The following is a 19,709-nucleotide window of genomic DNA, read 5'->3' on the forward strand; positions in this document are numbered from 1 at the left end:
GATACTAAAACTAATATATGTACCAAACTGACCATCAATGTATCTTATTATTCAAGTGCAAGAATTACATAAAATAATGATATAATTACTATCTCCTCCTAATCCTTGCATATGGGGTTATGGAATTAATCCAACAACCTTTAAAATTCCTTGCACCTTTTAAGTCATAAATACTTTTGGCAATATGTATCAAGCAAAGTAAAATTATTCTTATACTAATCTCTTACTTGTTCCTCTAGCCCAACTATATTAATCGTTATGTTGACAATTTTGTGAAATATGGGCATGATAAATACATTTTTCAAGTACATTGCTCAAAATAGCAAGTTTAATTTCTTCAACTTATTACACTATTTCTTGCTCAAATAGATGTTTTTATGAACTTTTCATAAATTATATATAATTAAGAAAACATCAAACAAATATACTTGTTATTTCTTCAATAATCATGAGATGTCTCATTCATTTTCGAGAATAACCTAGTAAGTCTAATTAGCTATAAATCACCACTTCTTACCCAGTGTTTGGTATTAAAAATATCCATTCAAAATGTTTGTATATATTTCTCACATGACATATATATATAGAAACACATTAGTTTTGTAAGAGGAGAATAATCTAGTCAACACACTTTAGAAACTATTAGACATTTCTAGATTGTTCTAGAAAGTTTCTAACCCATTATAAATTTAAGAAATTTTAGGTCCATATGTCCGAGAGTTCTATGTTCAATTTACACATCATTCCTATAATTCATCTTCATGTATTACTATGTCTACTAAACAATTATCCCTTACTAAACAAATATTTACAAATATGAAACCTTCACTTTAAATAAATTAAAGTAACTTAATTCAAATAAATTAATCATCAATCTACACATTTCAGAATTAAAAGGTAATAACAAGACATGACTTAATTAGTTTAAGTTGTAATCAAATCATACCTTAATTGATATACTCAACTACTCTGGCGAAAACAAAGCTTAGGAAACAAAAGAAGCCACATGAGCACACAAGATTAACATGTCATATGTCAATGAAAACTAATGATATACTTATTTAGCAAATGTACACATTATAAGTTCAATAAAAATGTTAAGTTAACAAGAATTAATACAAATACTGATTCTTCCTTTTAGACTCAAGCTAATAGGAATACTCACAACCTAAACTTAGCACATTCTCCATACTCAACCAAACTGTTGCTTAGGCCACTAGATCAAGGAAAATATTTGACACATTGAAACATTCAAAACCAAACAAACCTTCCGTAATCAAAACGATATGATAAATAATAAATTTATAATCAAACCTGATTTAACAATGAACACAAAAGACATAAGCAGAAAGTAACGTACCCGTAACTTGCTAAGTTTGTCATAGATATATAAACTCTCATGGAGTTTTCTTTCCCCAATACACTTACCAAGGTGAGTTAAGCTAATTTACTAGTTAGTATTAAATCAAGTCACCCACATTGCTAGGCAACACTTCATAATATACATGCATAATAAAAGGCACTTTCAAAATTATTAACAACAACAAAATTTGGGAAGGAACTTTCCTACACCCAGTCAACATAAAAGGGAACAAGGCACATATCTTTAATTCGATATGAACTTTGTAGGCACGAAATCAATGACACGGGGAAAAAAAAAACTCAGCTTTATGATTATATTAATGTATCTGCGTCATCATATTAAATCCTGTTATACATATCTAACAATAAAGCTCTAGTTCTTAATTCAAGAAGGATTAGATTAACTTCTTATGTATATTGTAGGAATTTAGCTTAATCCAAAAAAAGAAATATACGGCTAAAAAATCTCACGTAATACATACAATTGAACACTCAATTATGACGGTAAATTATAGACAATTAAAAGCAATATGTATATATTTGATCATCATGACCAAGAATTTAAAAATTCCAAAAAGGGCTAGGTCAGCGTTTACAATTATAATTAACATTATTGAATATTTAGTTCAAAATAAATATACTATGATTATCTTCATACTGAAACGGAGATTGATAATGAAACCACCAAACTGATTTCATTCCCCAAAAGTATAAATATTCAAATAAGACAAATTAGCCGAAATAAATCGAATAGCCCATATCCCATATTCATTAGACTTCATACTTCACTACAATACCAAAATATCACTGAACATGTTAATTGATCAAATAAAATAAATCTAACACCTTATAATTAATTTACCTCAAGTAGGACAATAACAATATGACGATATCAATAAAAATAAGGGGAAAAAATTATAGGGATACTTGAAGGAATGTATGATAAGGATAATTCGATGGAGGGGAGGAGTATGTTTAGAAATACTCATGAAGTTACTAGTTGACTTCTTTGTTCGTCTCCTTATTCAATTATGGCTGATTTTGTCTTCTCATTCGGTTAGAGCTGGTGGTGATAACGTGTTATGAAATAAGGGGAAACATAAGATAAATGAGAGAGAATTAATCTATATGTGTTTATTCCAAAGAATAGGGGATATATATACAGATACAATGTTATTAGGGTTTGCTTTGAGCATAATAATGTAGAATGTTCCAGAGAGTATAGGAGTATATAGACATCCAAAAATATTTCATAACACTGTAAAAATATTTAAATTCTTTTAAGAAAAACAATTACCGATGGCTTGTAGCTATTGGATTCCACACAGTTTGATTAAAAATATATTGTAATAAAAAAAAATTAAAAAAAAACACAAGAATACGACATTCCCTCTTTTTCCTATCAAAACATACGCACAGGAGAGAGTGATGAGGGATAGCTCAAGTAGTTAGAGCTCCCATCCTGATTTCAAGAGATCTTGGGATCGATTCTCATCACCCGCCCTTGTGGCTTTCTAAACACAAAAAAAAAACATACGGAAAAAAGAGAAAGAGTTGAGGGAAGGAGAATTGCGACGCTTGAAGTCTCAGACATCGCAACTCCAACAGCCACCTTCAAAGATTGACGGCTCAACAGGGTGGCGTGAAGAGCGTAGGTTAGTTACATAAATTTTGTCATTTTATTTTGTAAATTTGAAAGTCACTGAACGAAGCTTCTGTAGTGCTTTTCATCGGCCTATCGACAACCAACACCAGTGCCACCACAAGGTGAATCTCTCCCCCACCTTGTTTCTAGGTAAGTGACAAATGAATAATAGGCTTTCAATTACTCTTCAAATTAAATTATGGGAAATTCTACATGGTAGCCTCATGAATTTAACTTTTCTACGTGGAAGACGAAGTTTTTCCAACTCTCTTCAGTGGCACCAAGGTTTAGAAAAATTAACCATATTGACCTTTTTTAGGTTTATGGCTAACCTTTTTAGTTAAAATGGTTAACCTTTGATTTTTTTTTTTATTAAAAAATTATTTAAATTATATTTTAAAATAGTAAAATTTTTTAAAAAAAAAAACAAAAAAATTCCCAGCCACCTATCCCCACAGTCAAACCCTAACCCCACCCTTAGCCTCGCCGAAAACCGGCCAACCACCCCTCTTACCCATCGAAATCGAACGGATGGATCTGTACACCACCTTTAACCCATCCCCGACCTCCAAAACCACCAACCTAGCCAACCTTGACCACCAAAACCACCTAAAGTCACCGCGCGCACTCGTCGGACTTGTTGGTGGTTTTTGGGATTGGGTGGCTGGGTAGACGGTTACAGGGGTCGGGGCTAGCTAGGTTAGTTGACCTTTTAAAAGGCCGGCGGACGAGTTTTGGTGGTCAAAGGGTGTGCCCGACCAATTTTCGTCGAATTTAGGGCTTCGCGGTGGGGGTGGCAGTGGTTTCGTTAGACTTCGTAGTTGTTTTGGGGATCGGGGTGGCGGTTTTGGGGGTCGGGGCTAGGTCAGGTGGGGTTGTGGAAGACCAGCCGACTAGTTTTTGTGGTTTCGGTGGTCAAGGGTTGGGCTGGAAGGTGTTTTCGGTGGTCGGGGGTGGCTTGATTCCGGCAAGGTTAGGGTTTGCGGGGTGGCTGGGAATTTTTGGGTTTTTTTTGTTTTTTTTTTTAAATTTAATTATTTTAGAATATAATTTAAATAATTTTTTAATAAAAAAAATCAAAGGTTAACCATTTTAACTAAAAAAGTTAGCCATAAACCTGAAAAAGGTCACTATGGTCATTTTTTCTAAACCTTGGTGCCACTGAAGAGAGTTGGAAAAAAGTTCGTCTTCCACGTAGAAAAGTTAAATTCATGAGGCCACCATGTAGAATTTCCCAAATTTTTTCCCACACCGTAACTTCACTAACATTAATTCTTAATTTAATTATAGGAATTGTAGATTTACTTTGTATTTTCTTAAAAAGGAGTTCAATTTCAGAGGTAAGTGGCTTTAATCTTTTCAGCTATGCTCATGTATAGTTTATTGCCCTTATTGGTTTTTTTTTTTTTTTTTTTTTTTTTTTTTTTTTTTTTTTTTTGTGTGTGTGTGTGTTTAGAGAGCCATAAAGGCGGGTGATGAGAATCAATTCTGAATCTCTTATTAAAATTGGGAGGGGAGCTCTAACCAGTGCCTCACTCTCCCTTATTCGTGTATATGCATGTATGTAAAATTTGATTGATGTTAAGTTTGTTTGTGTCTTAGTTTAATTTTGTGTTTGTTTTTGGTTAGTTTGATAAATTTACATGTTAAGTTGCTTTAAATTTTATTTATATATTATTTTAATTGATTAATCTATATGTAAGTTTAATTAATTTAATTAAATGCTTTGTTTAATTCATGGTATATAAATTACTTTATATGTTAGATGGGCTATAGTTACATAATTAAAAAATCTAACCAATCATTAAAATGACTAGAACGGAATCTAAATCCATTTTAACCCATTTTAAAAAGTCCAACTAAACAACTTCTAATATTAGAATCCCAAATTTATTGAACTAGTAAATAACACATTACAAATTAAAAATAGACGGTATTGTATTTGATTTGTGTGGAAGAATAGTCAATGAGTAAGTAAACGTTGAGAACTTAATTATATATAAAAAAAAATAGTAGTAAAAGTGCAGTACACAAGGATTTTTAAGGTTTGGTCGATTAGACCCCTACTCCACAAGTGGGAAATTAATCAAAAGGTATTTCTTCACTATATTAGAGAAAGCAAGAGCTGAAAAATATTCGTAGTACATGGAGTCTTCTAATGGCTTAACGGCGTAAAGGCCTAAGCTAAATGATCACACATAACCTTTCAGTTGTATTGATTTCATCAATTCGTGTTTATAAGAGTAATATCTCACTAATTTTTACGCTAAAAAATAAGAGTTACAAAAACAAGAGCTCTATCTCTATGTGTTTCTCTCAATTTGTGGATAAATAATAACATAACCTCAAATGGGTATTTATACCATCGACTTATCGGGTTAGAGTATCAGGTTAGCACGGACGTGACAGCGTAGATTAATTGATCCAATAGCTACTGATCATCATGAACTCTAGCAGCATGGACGTGCTATTCGGCCTATTCAGGTTAGCACATACAACTCCTAATAAAACAACTATAACTTTCTTGTTTCTTATCGAAATTAAGCTTATGAACTATTATTGGAAAACTCTTGAAATTAAACAAGATTCACCTCCAACTTGAATTATCTCAAAATCTTTTATATAATTGCAGAGTCATTTAAACCCTTCAAAAGCCCAATTCTTAAATCTCATGCATTTTATTTTATTTATTCATTTTTTGCTATAACCTCCAACTAAATAACTTCTAGTTCTCCGCTGAGCTTGGCAACGCAAGCTTGTGACCCAAGAGCATCTGTGTTAGGCCGTAGGGCAGACCCAATTTTCCATATTATCTCAAAAAAAAAAAAAAAAAAAAAAAAACTTCTAGTTCTCCAATTTTTATTTTTATTTTATTTTTTTAACTTTCACATCTCCTATTGTTTTTCTTTCTAAATATACATGCTACGTATGTAATGTGCGTTAGCACGGATACACTCTAATTCAAAATAGTTTGAGAGATATGCCCTTGACACATTCAATTCATTAGCTTATAAGCCCATCCTCGATTAATTCTGGAGTCTTATTCCAACATAATCAATTATCAACAAAGAGATAACCATAAATCCTAGAAAAGTATGAAAGCACCAAGAAAATGACAAATAAATAAAGGGGAGAAGGAATTTTCATGCCAGACCACGAGATGACAAGGGGTACACGACCCCAAGACCTATAAGAGACTACTCACAATCCATAACTAATTAAATGAAACAATTAATCATTTAGGTGATTGTTTTAGGCCCAAAACACTAGCATAATTTTTTTATATTTATACTTTTCTAGCAATACATTCCGGTCCATAGGGACCATAGTTTACATTAATCATAAAATTCCCCACAAATCAATTCTCAAACACAATAGTAACTCCAAATGTAAATTGCTAAGCTAAACACACCATATTGATAATTTTGGAGTATCAAACAAACATCACAAAGATGACATGATGCCTTATAACCGAGACTAAACACAAAACTAAATAGCACAATTTATTACAATTCCATTTTAAAACTTAGTAGAAAAATATCTTAATATTGTGATAATCTTCCTTGTTCTCCCTCTTCCACCACAGACCACAAGTCCACACTTTTAGCATTCCTCGCGGAGCAATTTGCACGAATCTCCCCTTGTTTACCCGTCAACACACCAAGTTGTCCCATTTTTAACATCGCGTTTACAAACTTTTCGTAAAACAAACTTTGATTGTTTGCAAAACTATTGACAATGCCTTTCGTTCTTGTATCCATGAACAAATCTTGATCGGAAGTAAATAAACCTTGTCTATTAACAAGGTCGATGTAGTATTTATTGTCAAATACATTAGGAGTACGAATGTCTAAATTTGTGGTATTATCCGCGTTTGAAGTTGGACAAGTGACTTTAAGGTTCTTTGCAAAAGATGGGTCCATGGTCCCATCTTGTTTTGGGTAGAGTCTATTGGAGAAAGAGGAGCAATGGCTGCGACCAATGGTGTGTGCCCCGGAGAGGGCTACGACATCAGTGGCATCAAACCTTTTGGTGGAGAGGGAGTTGAGAATGGTTGTGGTGTTGCTAGAAGGACTAGGTAAATTGGCTAGACATTTTGTGTGGCAAAGTTTAGGCTATCCCTTCTTCCAAGTGGGATATTATAGTTTGGTCCACCTGACTACAAAACCAAATGAAACATTTGTTAAGGCATTTATTAATTGAAATTGGTACATAAAGAATGTAAACAAATCTTATAGGATAAGGATTATACCAAAACAACGGAATCACGAGCTACAAGGGCACTGAGATCAGCGCAAGAAACAACCTGGCCACATGCTTTTTGGACAAGGGCACGAAGGTCATTTATAATATTAAATGCTTCTTTCCTCAGTGACAAATTTGGTTGTGCGTTTTGTTCACTTGGACCACTTGCTGACCCATCCAACAATACAGATCCATCGCATCCCTAATTTATGTTCCATAAAAAAAAAATCAACCATTAGAAAGGTACATATATAGTTAGATACACTAATTTGAAACAAATGCATAAAATTTGAATGTTTATTTCCTTTTCCTTTTGAAGTGTGGAACAAAAACCCTAGTATCTAATGATATGTTCAATTTTTTTATCTTTTCTATAAGTTTGTCTTAGTTCATCTAAACTGATCCGATCCAAGCTCGAACCTAGTTTGAATACCCGATTGAAAAACACTATTATACATGATACCAATAATTAAAACTACAATAATACAAAATATTCGACATGCACAAATAAAATATATGTAATAAAATGTTGTAAGATGGTACCTGAACAAAGCAGTCATGGAAATGAAGGCGAAGCAAACCAGCCGCTTGAGTGATATCCTTCTTGAAAACTTGCTTAGATGATCTCTAACAATGGATTCGAGTTTCGGGCAATTGGAAGAGTAAAATGAGAGTGACAGTCCAGGTGCAACTGGTACAATACTTAAACTTCCTACTACCAAGGATGAAAATACAACTATGGCGAATGAGGTTAAGTGAGAAGCCATTATTTCTCTGAATAATGTTTATAATAGTTATTAATTTTTAATCACTTGGTAGAATATATTGCCAACTTCTGAGGCCAATATATAATCAAAATTAAAGTGGATAGTCCTTTTTTTTTCTGTATGAAATTAAAATGATGATGGACTTATATTTTATTAATCAGAGTAGTATTTTAATACAAATGTAATGGTTAGTGAGGGATGTAATGGTTAGTGAGGGATTAGGTGAAAAAAGTAAAATTGTATGTCATGATTGAATAGAATGTATCTGCATTTTTTCTATCCTAAAAAAAGTTATTCTTACCATTGGGAAGTAAACTAATACATAAGAAAATCATAAGTGAGGAGGGTTGGGGGGGGGGGGGTGTTGGGGTTTGTAATTTTTAATATTAATATTAAAAATTTACACAAAGTCCTCATATTAAAAAGTATATTCCAAGCTTAACTTTGGTTAAAAGCTAGTTAACACGGTTAACATCATATAGATCTTTTACATGATGCAAATATTGCAAGTGATGACTGATACAGCACAAACTTCTCAGATCAGTAAATTTATTCTTTTAATAAATTTCGCAAATATCCCCGAACATAACTTACTTATTCCATACTTAAATACTTTATAAATCGATCAATTCTTAGATTTAAACATTAAATATTAATTCATCTGTATAATATTGCAAGTAAACGATTTTAGGACAAGTAAATCGAATCGGAGATAATAATACCAAAAGGGAGCATAGGTCACCGGCGGCTTGTTAAAAGCATCCCCTACTACTATTATTTTTCTAGATCAAGGTCAGAGACGACGACGGTGCAATGGTGCGTATGGTGGGCACATGCTTTTTGAAATGTGTTTTTCTTTTATTCCCCAAGTTGAATTATGCCCCTTTATTTATAGCTAGCAAGTAGCAAATAATCAACATTCATCATGTATTAAGATAAAGTTAGGTAGCAAGTAGCAAATAATCAAAAGTTTGTCCGAAAATCCGAGGGATATGATTAACAAGGTACTATTAATCCAACTAAAATTCTTTCGTAGCCAAAAGAAAAGGTAGCTTTTGTATATTGTCGTATGATTCGTTCCGGTTCACTCCTTTATTAGAATACGCATCACAATTATTAAATTAATCCACTTGCATTAGATATGTTATAAATTTTTATTTTTGAAAATTATGTGGTCCCTCGATTAAACATATAATTGAGCTTTAATTAGAGAAGTGTAAGCATATGATCAATGTGGTCCACTCCTCTACAGTGAAATCAAACTAGAAAACACTTAAATTCGTGTGGGAAACAAAACCTAAAATGTATGATTACAAAACAAAGTAATGTAATTAAACAAATACTTCACAAGTATTACAATCAAGTATTAATATATCTAAGTAATTACAGAAAATCATTAAGATTACACTAATGTGAAGATTATCAAACTTGCCTTAACTCCAAGCCGAAACAACCACGCATGAACATGAGAATTGCGATGTCCCTTGAGACTACGACCTTGATACACCGTCAAAGGCGTGTGAACACTTTCCTAAAGAGATTAATTTCCCCCACACGGTGCTTGGGTTATTCCGGAAATTCTCTTTGAGATACAATTGACAGCCCTTTCGTTCTTAACACAAAGAATCGAAATAAAGATGAATGATTCACAAAGAAGGCTAAAAATCAAGAGTATTTCTCACAATAGTTTACAAAAAAATTGAGAGAAATAATGGAGAATTCTTCGAGAGAAATTTCAGAGAATAATGTTCTATATCTCTTTTTGTTCGAAAAAACCCAAGTCTAATAATAATAGAAGACTCAACCGTCAGGAAAAACCGCAAAACAGGGAGGCGCGGGCGCTCCTCATCAGAAATGAGAAATTTCCACCGGAAGGCCAAAAGGGGCACGGTTAAGGCGCGACCAGTGGCGCGGGCGCTAACTGTCGCGCGGCCGTGCCATCTCTTCCTTCCATTTTGCCAAATTCCAGAGAGGTACGCGGTTTAGGCGCGCTCTCTGCGCGGCCGCGCTTAACTTGTGCGGGCGCTCTTCATGGTGCGCGAGCGCGCAACCATCAACACTCTAAATATCTAACAATCCTCCCCCATTTAGAGTGTTCCTTTAAAACATTCTCCAATTCTATCAATTTAGCCACATCTCATGCATCAATGTCAATGTCCCTTCGGATTGAATTGACACCTAGTACAACACACTTAACGATGATCATATCCCATGATTTCCATATGGATTGAATCACACGGATATATCCAACCATTCGAAGGTGAAGTACACACAAGACAAATCGAATTAATCATCACTTGACACCTATATACAACCATATGCCCGTATCTTTCATAAGTTCATCAAAGTCTATATGTCCATCTAGACTTCTTGAAGCGGCTAAACTTCGAACTCATATAGGTAGGTTCTCATATACGTAAATGTGCCCTTGTGACAAGACACTTTCATTTAGAGCTTCTCAAATCTAAATCTTTGAGAACTTTAACTAGACGCTACCTAACACATCACAAGTGACATAGCAATATGGGTCATCAAATATTGCTATCAAACAACAAAAATGCAATTCAACCACATTGAATCTAAGACTTGATGTTTCTTCAAGCGTTAGATTGAGTTTCACAAATTCGTGTTTTTGGACATAAACCCATTCCATTCATAGCAAATATGATGGAATGCTTTTCCATAGCCTTTGTAAAGCAATCTGCCAAATTTAACTTCGTTGGAACATAGTCAAGACTTATGACCCCATCATTGATAAGCTCTTTCACTAGGCTATGCCTTAGTGAAATATGCCGAGACTTACCATTGTACACTTGACTATAAGCCTTTATCAACGCCGAATTGGAATCACAATGGATTGCCACCGGGGCTTTGGCAATAAAGGCAACTCTATCATGAAATTCCTCAACCACTCAACTTCCTCACTAGATGAAGCAAGAGCTATAAACTCTGCTGCCATAGTGGAATCCGCAATGCAAGTTTGTTTCTTGGAAGACCATGAAATGGCACCTCCCCCAAACATGAATACCCAACCAGTTACAGAAGAATTATCCTCTTTGTAAGTGATCCAACTAGCATCCGAAAATCCTTCCAAAACCGAAGGAAATCCACTATAAGTTAGACCATAGTCTAACGTACCCTTAATGTACCTCAAGACCCTTCTTATTGCAAACCAATGTTGTGCTCCCGGGTTACTAGTAAATCTACTTAGTTTCCCCACAGCCAATGCAATATCCGACCTGGTACTAGTCATGGCATACATCAAGGATCCAATTATCCTTGAATATTCCAATTGGGAAACCGTTTTCCCGAATTCTTAACCAATTTAACATTAGGTTCCATGGGGATGTTCACGGGACACTTATCAAACATATTAAACCGTTTGATCATCTTATCAATATAATGAGATTGACTTAAGATAAGTCTTCCATTGTCCCTAACAATCTTGATGCCCAAAATGACATCCGCCTCCCCCAAATCCTTCATCTGAAAAGATGAGGATAAGAATTCCTTGGTCAATTCTACTTGTTGTAGACTTGTACCAAAGATAAGCATATCATCAACATATAGACAAATGATGACACCATGACCTTTGTCATCAAATTTTCTATATATACACTTATCAGCTTGATTCACTTTGAATCCAAAGGATAGAATTGTGTCATCAAATTTTCGATGCCACTGCTTTGGTGCTTGTTTAAGTCCATACAATGACTTAACCAATTTGCACACCTTATCTTATTGTCCTTCCAAAACAAAACCCTTCGGGTTGTTTCATGTACACTTCTTCCTCTAGATCTCCATAAAGGAATGTCGTTTTGACATCTATTTGATGAATCACTAGATTATATACCGAAGCCATTGCGATCAATAACCTAATAGAGGTAATTCTTGCAACCGGTGCATAGGTGTCGAAATAATCAACACCATGCTTTTGCCTAAAGCCTTGGATAACCAATCTGGCTTTAAATTTCACTATGGAGCCATTCGGTCTCCTTTCCTAGTGAAAATCCACTTGCAACCAAGAGGTTTGCAACCAGGAGGTAAATCCTCTATGACCCAAGTATTATTTCCCATGATGGAATCCATCTCATCATTTATAGCTTCTTTCTAAAATGCACTATCTTGACTAGATATTGCCTCGCTATAAGTCTTTGGGTCACTATCCACATTGAAACAATATGGAGTAATGGAACTAAGGGCATCCCTAAATCCTTCAACCAAATAAATTATGAAGTCATCTAGAGGATTCCTAATTTTCCTTTCTCTAGTACTTCTCCTCACTTGAGGAGTTTTACCATTCTTATTATCGAATGTACTTTCATGAGTTTCAAGTTGATCATTCAAATCTACTATCTTCCTATCATTGGCACTGATTTGTAGATCTTTCGGTCCACTCGTTGATGAAAATCGATTTTTATCAAATATTGCATCTCTTGACTCAATAACCGAATGAATCGATATATAGTCATTTTGTTCTATTACATATAACCTATAGGTTTTGCTATGCTCAGCATAACCTATAAATATGCAATCCAAGCCCCTTTCATCGAGCTTTCTTTTCTTGTTGCCAGGCACTCTTACGATTTCCCTACAACCCCAAACCTCGAGATACTTCAAGTTTGGTTTTCTTTTGTACCAAAGTTCATAAGGAGTAGATTGTTTTCCCTTAGTGGGAACCCGGTTAAGAATGTGACATGCTGTCAACATTGCTTCACCCCAGAACCCTTCACTCAAACCAGAGTAAGATAACATGGAATTAACCATTTCTCAAGAGTTCTGTTTTTCCTTTCAGCTACACCATTTGATTGTGGTGCATAACCCGTCGTAGTCTCATGAATTATACCCAAAGATTGGAAATAAACAGGATCATAATATTCCCCTCCCTTATCAGTTCTAATTCTCTTAATAAATGATTCTACTTACAGTTCTACTTCTCTTTTATAAACATCAAACTTTGTTAAAGCTTCATCTTTGGAATGCAAAAGATACACATAACAAAACCTAGAATAATCATCTATAAATGTAATCATGTATCTTTTGTTCCCCAAAGAAGGAGTACTATGAAAATCACACAAGTCGCTATGGATTAGTTCTAAAATGATAGAACTTCTCTCAACTCTCTTAAAAGTAGTTCTAGTGATCTTGTTCAACATGCAAGTTGAACATTTATTAGGAGAAATATCACAAGAAGGTATCAATTCTTGTTTGGACATGAAAAGCATTTTATTGTAATTCACATGTCCTAATCTAGAATGCCATAAGTCAAACAAACTCAAATCAACATGATTATCATTGACATCAACATTCAAACAAATATCATCCAATACATACTTATCTCTCAAAGAGAGTTTAAAAAAAACCATTTTCCAAATAGAAACGACCTATAAATGTTACACCCCAAGTAATAATGCATCTATTAGCTTCAAATACAAGCTTATAGCCAAGACTATTCAGAGTAGGCCTGGATACAAGATTCCTACTAATTTCCGGAGCATACAAAACATTCCTAAGAATTATTGCAGTCCCCGAACTAAACACAAGCTCAACTTGTCCTCTTCCAAGAACCTTGACGGTAGAGTTGTTCCCCATGTAGAGGTCTTCTCCATCAAAAACCTTTTGAAAGGTTTTGATCCAGTGTTTACTCTAGCACACATGCCTTGAAGCCCCCGAATCAATCCACCATGAGTCATCATCCTGCACCATAAAAATGTTAGGATCCGTTGCATTTAAATCCAAACCGGAATTAAATTCAACCTCATGAATTGGATTACCTTTGGTGGGTGGGTCCTTGCTTTCATTAGCACGGCCCTCCTTGGCTTTCTCCATCCTTTTCTTAAAAGAAAAGCAGTCCTTCTTGCGGTGACCAACCTTACCGCATTCCCAACAAGCAAACTTGTTATTGTTTGCTTGCTTTTTGGACTTTCCTTTGGAAGAATTATTATTCTTCCTCTTTCTACTAGTAGATGCACTAGCTCTTCTTTCATCTACCATATTAACGATAGATGTGCTAGGATTTCCATCCTTAGCTCCTTCCATGGCACGTATCCCTTCTTCAATTTGAAGATGGGTGGCCAAACCGGACAATGTCATGTCCTCTTTCTTGTGTTTCAAGTCATGCTTAACACTTTTCCAACTAGAGGGTAATTTGTCAATAATGCTAGAAACAACAAACAACTCATTCATGGATATTTCATGTTTTTCCAAGCTACCATAAATACGTTGCAATTCATGAAATTGGTCCATTGTGGACCGACCATCAACAAATTTAAAGTTATTGAAATTGCTAACTAAAAATTTCTTACTTGAAGCGTCCTCCGCCATGTACTTGCTCTCCAAAGACTCCCAAAGCTCCTTGGCCGACTCGATGTTTTGATAGACATCAAACAAGTCATCCTCCATACCATTCAAGATATGACCACGACAAATGAAATCATCATTGTCCCATTTCGATCTCTCCCGAACCTTCTCCAAGGTTTCATCTCATGTTCACCCGGCCTTGGAGTACTTATAACATAGGCAACATTAAGAGATGTAAGAAGAAAATACATTTTCTTCTTCCACCTCCTAAATTCAACACCGTCAAACTTCTTGAGTTTAACAAAATTAGTTGTTAATTCCTTCACACTAGACATACTTGATAAATTCTAAAGCTTAATCTCTTTAGATTGTTAGGTTTTACAGTGAAATTAAACTAGAAAACACTTAAATTCGTGTGGGAAACAAAACCTAAAATGTATGATTACAAAACAAAGTAATGTAATTAAACAAATACTTCACAAGTATTAGAATCAAGTATTAATATATCTAAGTAATTACAGAAAATCACTAAGATTACACTAATGTGAAGATTATCAAACTTGCCTTAACTCCAAGCCGAAACAACCACGCATGAACATGAGAATTGCGATGTCTCTTGAGACTACGAACTTGATACACTGTCAAAGACGTGTGAACACTTTCCTAAAGAGATTAATTTCCCCCACACGGTGCTTGGGTTATTCCGGAAATTCTCTTTGAGATACAATTGACAGCCCTTTCGTTCTTAGCACAAAGAATCGAAATAAAGATGAATGATTCACAAAGAAGACTAAAAATCAAGAGTATTTCTCACAATAGTTTGCAAGAAAATTGAGAGAAATTATGGAGAATTCTTCGAGAGAAATTTCAGAGAATAATGTTCTATATCTCTTCTTGTTCGAAAAACCCAAGTCTAATAATAGAAGACTCAACCGTTAGGAAAAACCGCAAAAAAGGGAGGCGCGGGCGCTCCACTAGGTGGAGCGGGTGCTCCTATTTAAGTAGCGGGCGCTCCTCATCAAAAATGCGAAATTTCCACATGAAGGCAGAAGGGGGCGCGGTTTAAGCGCGACCAGTGGCGCGGGCGCGCCACTCAGGACGCGCGGGCGCGCCACTCAGGACGCGCGGGCGCGCCAACTATCGCGCGGCCACGCCTTCTCTTCCTTCCATTTTGCCAAATTCCAGAGATGTACGCGGTTTAGGCGCGCTCTCTGCGCGGCCGCGCTTAACTTACGTGGGCGCTCTTCATGGTGCGCGAGCGCGCAACCATCAACACTCTAAATATCTAACAGGTTATGAATTGTTGTGAACTATATTGGGTTCATTTTACCCTCAATTTTATTATCAATAAGAGAATATTAAGGGTGGACTCCTCAAGAGGTCCCGTGGTTTTTATCCTTCACATTGAAGGGGTTTTCCACGTATAATTCGTGTGTGTTGTTTGCATTTTATTCCGCTTATTATTGATGCTTTGTGAGTGAATTATTGCTGTTCATATTTCATATTCTTGTTGTGTGATATTTTGGGTTGATTGGTTTGGATATTTGGTTGATTGTCTTGAGTTGGTGATTTAGTGAGTGTCGTAGTGACCTCTTCCGATGGTGGCTTTGTTCTCTTCCCATAAACTACAGTTAGTATTATGTTTGAATTTTCTAAAGTCTGGTCATGTTAAATACTTCCTTCATCTCATATTACCGCTACGTGACACAATACAATGGGAACCAGCCTTTGATCCAAATTTTATTTAGGTACATTTGTCAATGTATATTTTTAAATGACACATTTCATTTAGACATGTTTGTCAAAAATACATATTTTCTAATGCAAATGTTCTTGATTATTATTAGCAAAAATTATAAAATGTGATATTTTAAAAATAGATGTTGAGATAAATTTAACAAGAACTCGCGTGAATATGCTTTTTCTCAACACAATTTCAAAAAACGAAGTCAAAGCAAGTTATGTGAATAGTGAATAAACTTAAACTATATCATCTAATTTGGAACGAAAGAAGTGTGGTTTGCCTGACTTTTGACTTTATTTATACATTAATGTATAAAAATAAAAATCAAGTGATCAAATCTTGTTATATTATTCATTTTAAAGCGTGATTTCAAATTTATCAATTTTAGGGAAATTTGTCAAAATAGATTATTTATGGAGATCTATTGTGAGAAATGTCCTTTTATAAAAACAAACTGGCAGATTAAGACCTTAAATTGAAAATTTGTCAAATATGGGTCTAGGCCACACCCACAATCTTTCTACTTCACAAGTCCAAACTTCAATGAAGGTTTCATTTTCCCAAAACCATGTGGCAATAGGAGCAGAAGCTCTTTATCCTTGTAGAGTGTTTACATCGTTTTGCAGCAGCTAATTAATGCAACCAAGTGGGGCTTTTTTTCAAACATACAAATACACCTTTCATTCTTCCAATGAAAACAAAAGTAGTAACACTAGAATACATGAAAGATGATAAAATACCTCCTCAATCATACAAAAGTTACGTACAAAATATCATCACACGTACAATGCATAATGTAATTGGCACAAACTTCATTTATTTCACTTCAATCAATGTATAATTCCTCAATATTGCGACAACATTCCTTGTTCTTGTTGCTCCTTAACCACAGACGCCAAGCCTATATTATCACCATTTCTAACGGAGCAATTCGTGCGAATCTCCCCTTGTGAACCCGTCAATACTTCGAGTTGCCCCATTTTTATCATCCCTTCCACGAATTTTTCGAAAAATAGGGTTTGGTTGACAGCAAAATTTTTCACAATGCTCCTTGTCCTAGAGTCAGTGTACAAATCTAGATCGGACGTGAACAAGCCTTGGCGGTTCATGAGGTCGACAAAGTACTTGTTGTCAAACAAGTTAGGAGTACGAATGTCCAAATTCGTGGTGTTAACGGTAGTGTTTGTTGGACATGTGAGCTTAAGGTTATTAGCGAAGGTTTGGTCCATGGTAGGGTCTTGAGTAGGGTAAAGTCTGTTGGCAAAGGAGGTGCAGTGACCGCGACCAATGGTGTGGCCACCCGAGAGGGCGACAAGATCGGTTGTAGTCAAGTTTTTGTCTGTGAAGGCGTTGAGGAGGCTTGTAGTGTTGAATGTAGGTGGTGGTAGGTTTGCTAGTGTTTCAGGTGTTGTTGCAAAGTTTAGACTGTCCCTTCTTCCTAAGGGAATTTCGTAGTATGGTCCAGCTGGCTGCAAAAATTTACATGACCAGTTATGACAAATGGGTACATAAAAAAATTGACTAGGAGAAAGCATGAAGATAATAAGGACGATACCAAGTAACTTGTATTATTAACTCATAAGTTATTAATTAGACAATACTCGAGCCATATTTAACTTTTTATTGTAGAATATGTGAAGGGGTTTTGATGCACTTTAGTTTTTTTATTTATAGCAAATTCTATGTAGAGATAATATATGTAACTCAAATTACTTGTAATTATTCTATTAACATAAAAAGAGATAAACGTACCAAAAATACAGATTCACGAGCAGCAAGGGCTACAATATCAGAACAAGAGACAATTGGGCCACAAGCATTATGCACAAGAGCACGAAGATCTTCTATGATTTTAAATGCCTCAGCTCGCAACGTCAAGTTTGGAGGTGCATCTTGCTCATCTGGACCACTGGCCGATCCAACCAGCAACACCGATCCATCACATCCCTAAAACATAAATTTTTGATGGCAATATGAATATTCATGATGGAGTGCATATCAGCGCATAGCACCTATTGACAAACGAAGTGTATAGGAGGGCAGAAACGTAATTTACCAGGTATTAGAAAACTTGAATATTCCACTTAACTGTGCTAGTGGTACATTTAATACTCCGAAAATGTACCACTGAAATCACATTGGTACATTTAATCGGGTAATTCCTTGTTTCTCCTATTGATTAACAAGTTTGTTTCACATAGAGTATGTGTCAAGATATGAGAGGTCCACCCAAAATTGACAGACGGTCCCCACCAGTGAAAAACATCACATTATTTTCCAAAATGTCATTATGAGAAATAAAAGTGTTTCTCATGAAGAGAAACTGGGGCTCACTCCATTTAATCAAAGTGGTACGTACGTTTTGTAGTTTGAATTATACCACTAGAAAACCAGTGTCATCCTATACACTTTCTAAGCACATAGGTGCTATACGCTAATACTTATTCTTCATGATGAATTAGGCTTCCTTAGAATTATCAATTTTGCTACTTAGGCCAGAGAAGATCGAGGAGAATCTAAACACGTGAGAGTTATGGCAAAACAAAATTCCAAGATAGAAAGTTAAGTAATAAGATACTCCGTACTTCGTATAAGGTAAAAGGGGGCATGAATTGGAGGATTTGAGGCACATATAAATATATAATACTTCACAATCTACACAATACTCATAGTAATGGCCTAGTAGGTACATATTCAACTAGAAATCCTCAGCATTTAATAGTTTGAATTAATGATAACTCTAATAGTACTCGATGGTATTAAATTGTGCTTAGATGATATCAGCACTATAATACCAAAATACTTACTTATTGGTACCAATAATGAAAAATTAGATTAAAGTTTTGTTGGTATGAATAAAATTCTTTGTTGGTTTAAAGATGATACAATCTAATAAATACAATTTTAATACCAACTATGACTAAAGCTATTAGAAATTATATTCAACATACAAACCAACATAAGTGGGCATAAATCTAAATTCAAACCTGCTCTATCACTCATGTGAATATCTATTATCTACCTATTGCTCGCAAAAAGTCTTGGCATTTCGCTTTTACATTTAGCCAAACGGGTAAGTAAAAGAAAACAATAGTTGACGATATATAATACCTGAACAAAACAATCATGGAAGTGAAGACGGAGCAAACCCGCGGCTTGTGTAATATCATTGTTAAAAACTTCCCAAAGATGACTTCTAACAATGAACTCCAAATCCGGGCAACTAGATGAATAAAACGAGTATGAAAGTCCAGGCACAACTGGTATTGTGCTTTGACCCTTACATATTCCTACAACCAAAGAAAACAAAACTAAAGAAAGTGAAATAAATTTAGAAGAGCCCATTGTTTTTGTGATATGTTTTTCAACGAAAAACTTTGGTTGTTATGAATGTTGGAGCATTGTGTTTGACAATTTCTAGGAAAAAAACAATAAGGTATTGCCAGTTTGGTGTGAAAGCGTGGATCATTTGATGGGTTATTTTAATGATTAGTTGAGATTGAATAATCTTTGATCTTGTCAGTATACGTTAGAATATAGAGGAGTTCCGATGTTAATTTTATCTTCCTCAGTTTGGTCAATGACCACGTATGGCCAGGTGAAAGCACATGCATTTTAACTATACCCACATTTCTTACACATAATT

At 35.0% G+C, this 19,709-nt stretch overlaps 1 protein-coding gene and 1 pseudogene across 1 annotated transcript; both read right to left on the reverse strand.

Moving 5' to 3' along the window:
- Positions 1–6,397: 6,397 nt before the first annotated feature.
- LOC110735669 lies at positions 6,398–8,117 on the reverse strand (annotated as a pseudogene).
- Positions 8,118–16,602: 8,485 nt separating this feature from the next.
- On the reverse strand, positions 16,603–19,496 carry LOC110735670 (peroxidase 12-like). Its single transcript, XM_021915857.1, has 3 exons — positions 19,175–19,496; positions 17,816–18,010; positions 16,603–17,532 (listed from the first exon to the last, which is right to left on the reverse strand). Exons 1-3 carry the CDS (start codon positions 19,406–19,408, stop codon positions 16,909–16,911), a joined length of 1,053 nt encoding a protein of 350 aa, XP_021771549.1. The 5' UTR covers positions 19,409–19,496; the 3' UTR covers positions 16,603–16,908.
- Between the last annotated feature and the right edge of the window lie 213 nt (positions 19,497–19,709).

Source organism: Chenopodium quinoa, unplaced genomic scaffold, assembly GCF_001683475.1.
Source record: "Chenopodium quinoa cultivar QQ74 unplaced genomic scaffold, ASM168347v1, whole genome shotgun sequence".
Lineage (NCBI taxonomy): Eukaryota > Viridiplantae > Streptophyta > Magnoliopsida > Caryophyllales > Amaranthaceae > Chenopodium > Chenopodium quinoa.

Excerpts from the sequence above, each read along its gene's own strand:
- LOC110735670 (XM_021915857.1), bottom strand. The coding sequence starts at position 19,408 with ATGGGCTCTTCTAAATTTATTTCACTTTCTTTAGTTTTGTTTTCTTTG. Across the intron at positions 18,011-19,174 it reads TCCATGATTGTTTTGTTCAG|GGATGTGATGGATCGGTGTT; the intron begins GTATTATATATC and ends TTTATGTTTTAG. Across the intron at positions 17,533-17,815 it reads CTCGTGAATCTGTATTTTTG|CCAGCTGGACCATACTACGA; the intron begins GTACGTTTATCT and ends AAATTTTTGCAG.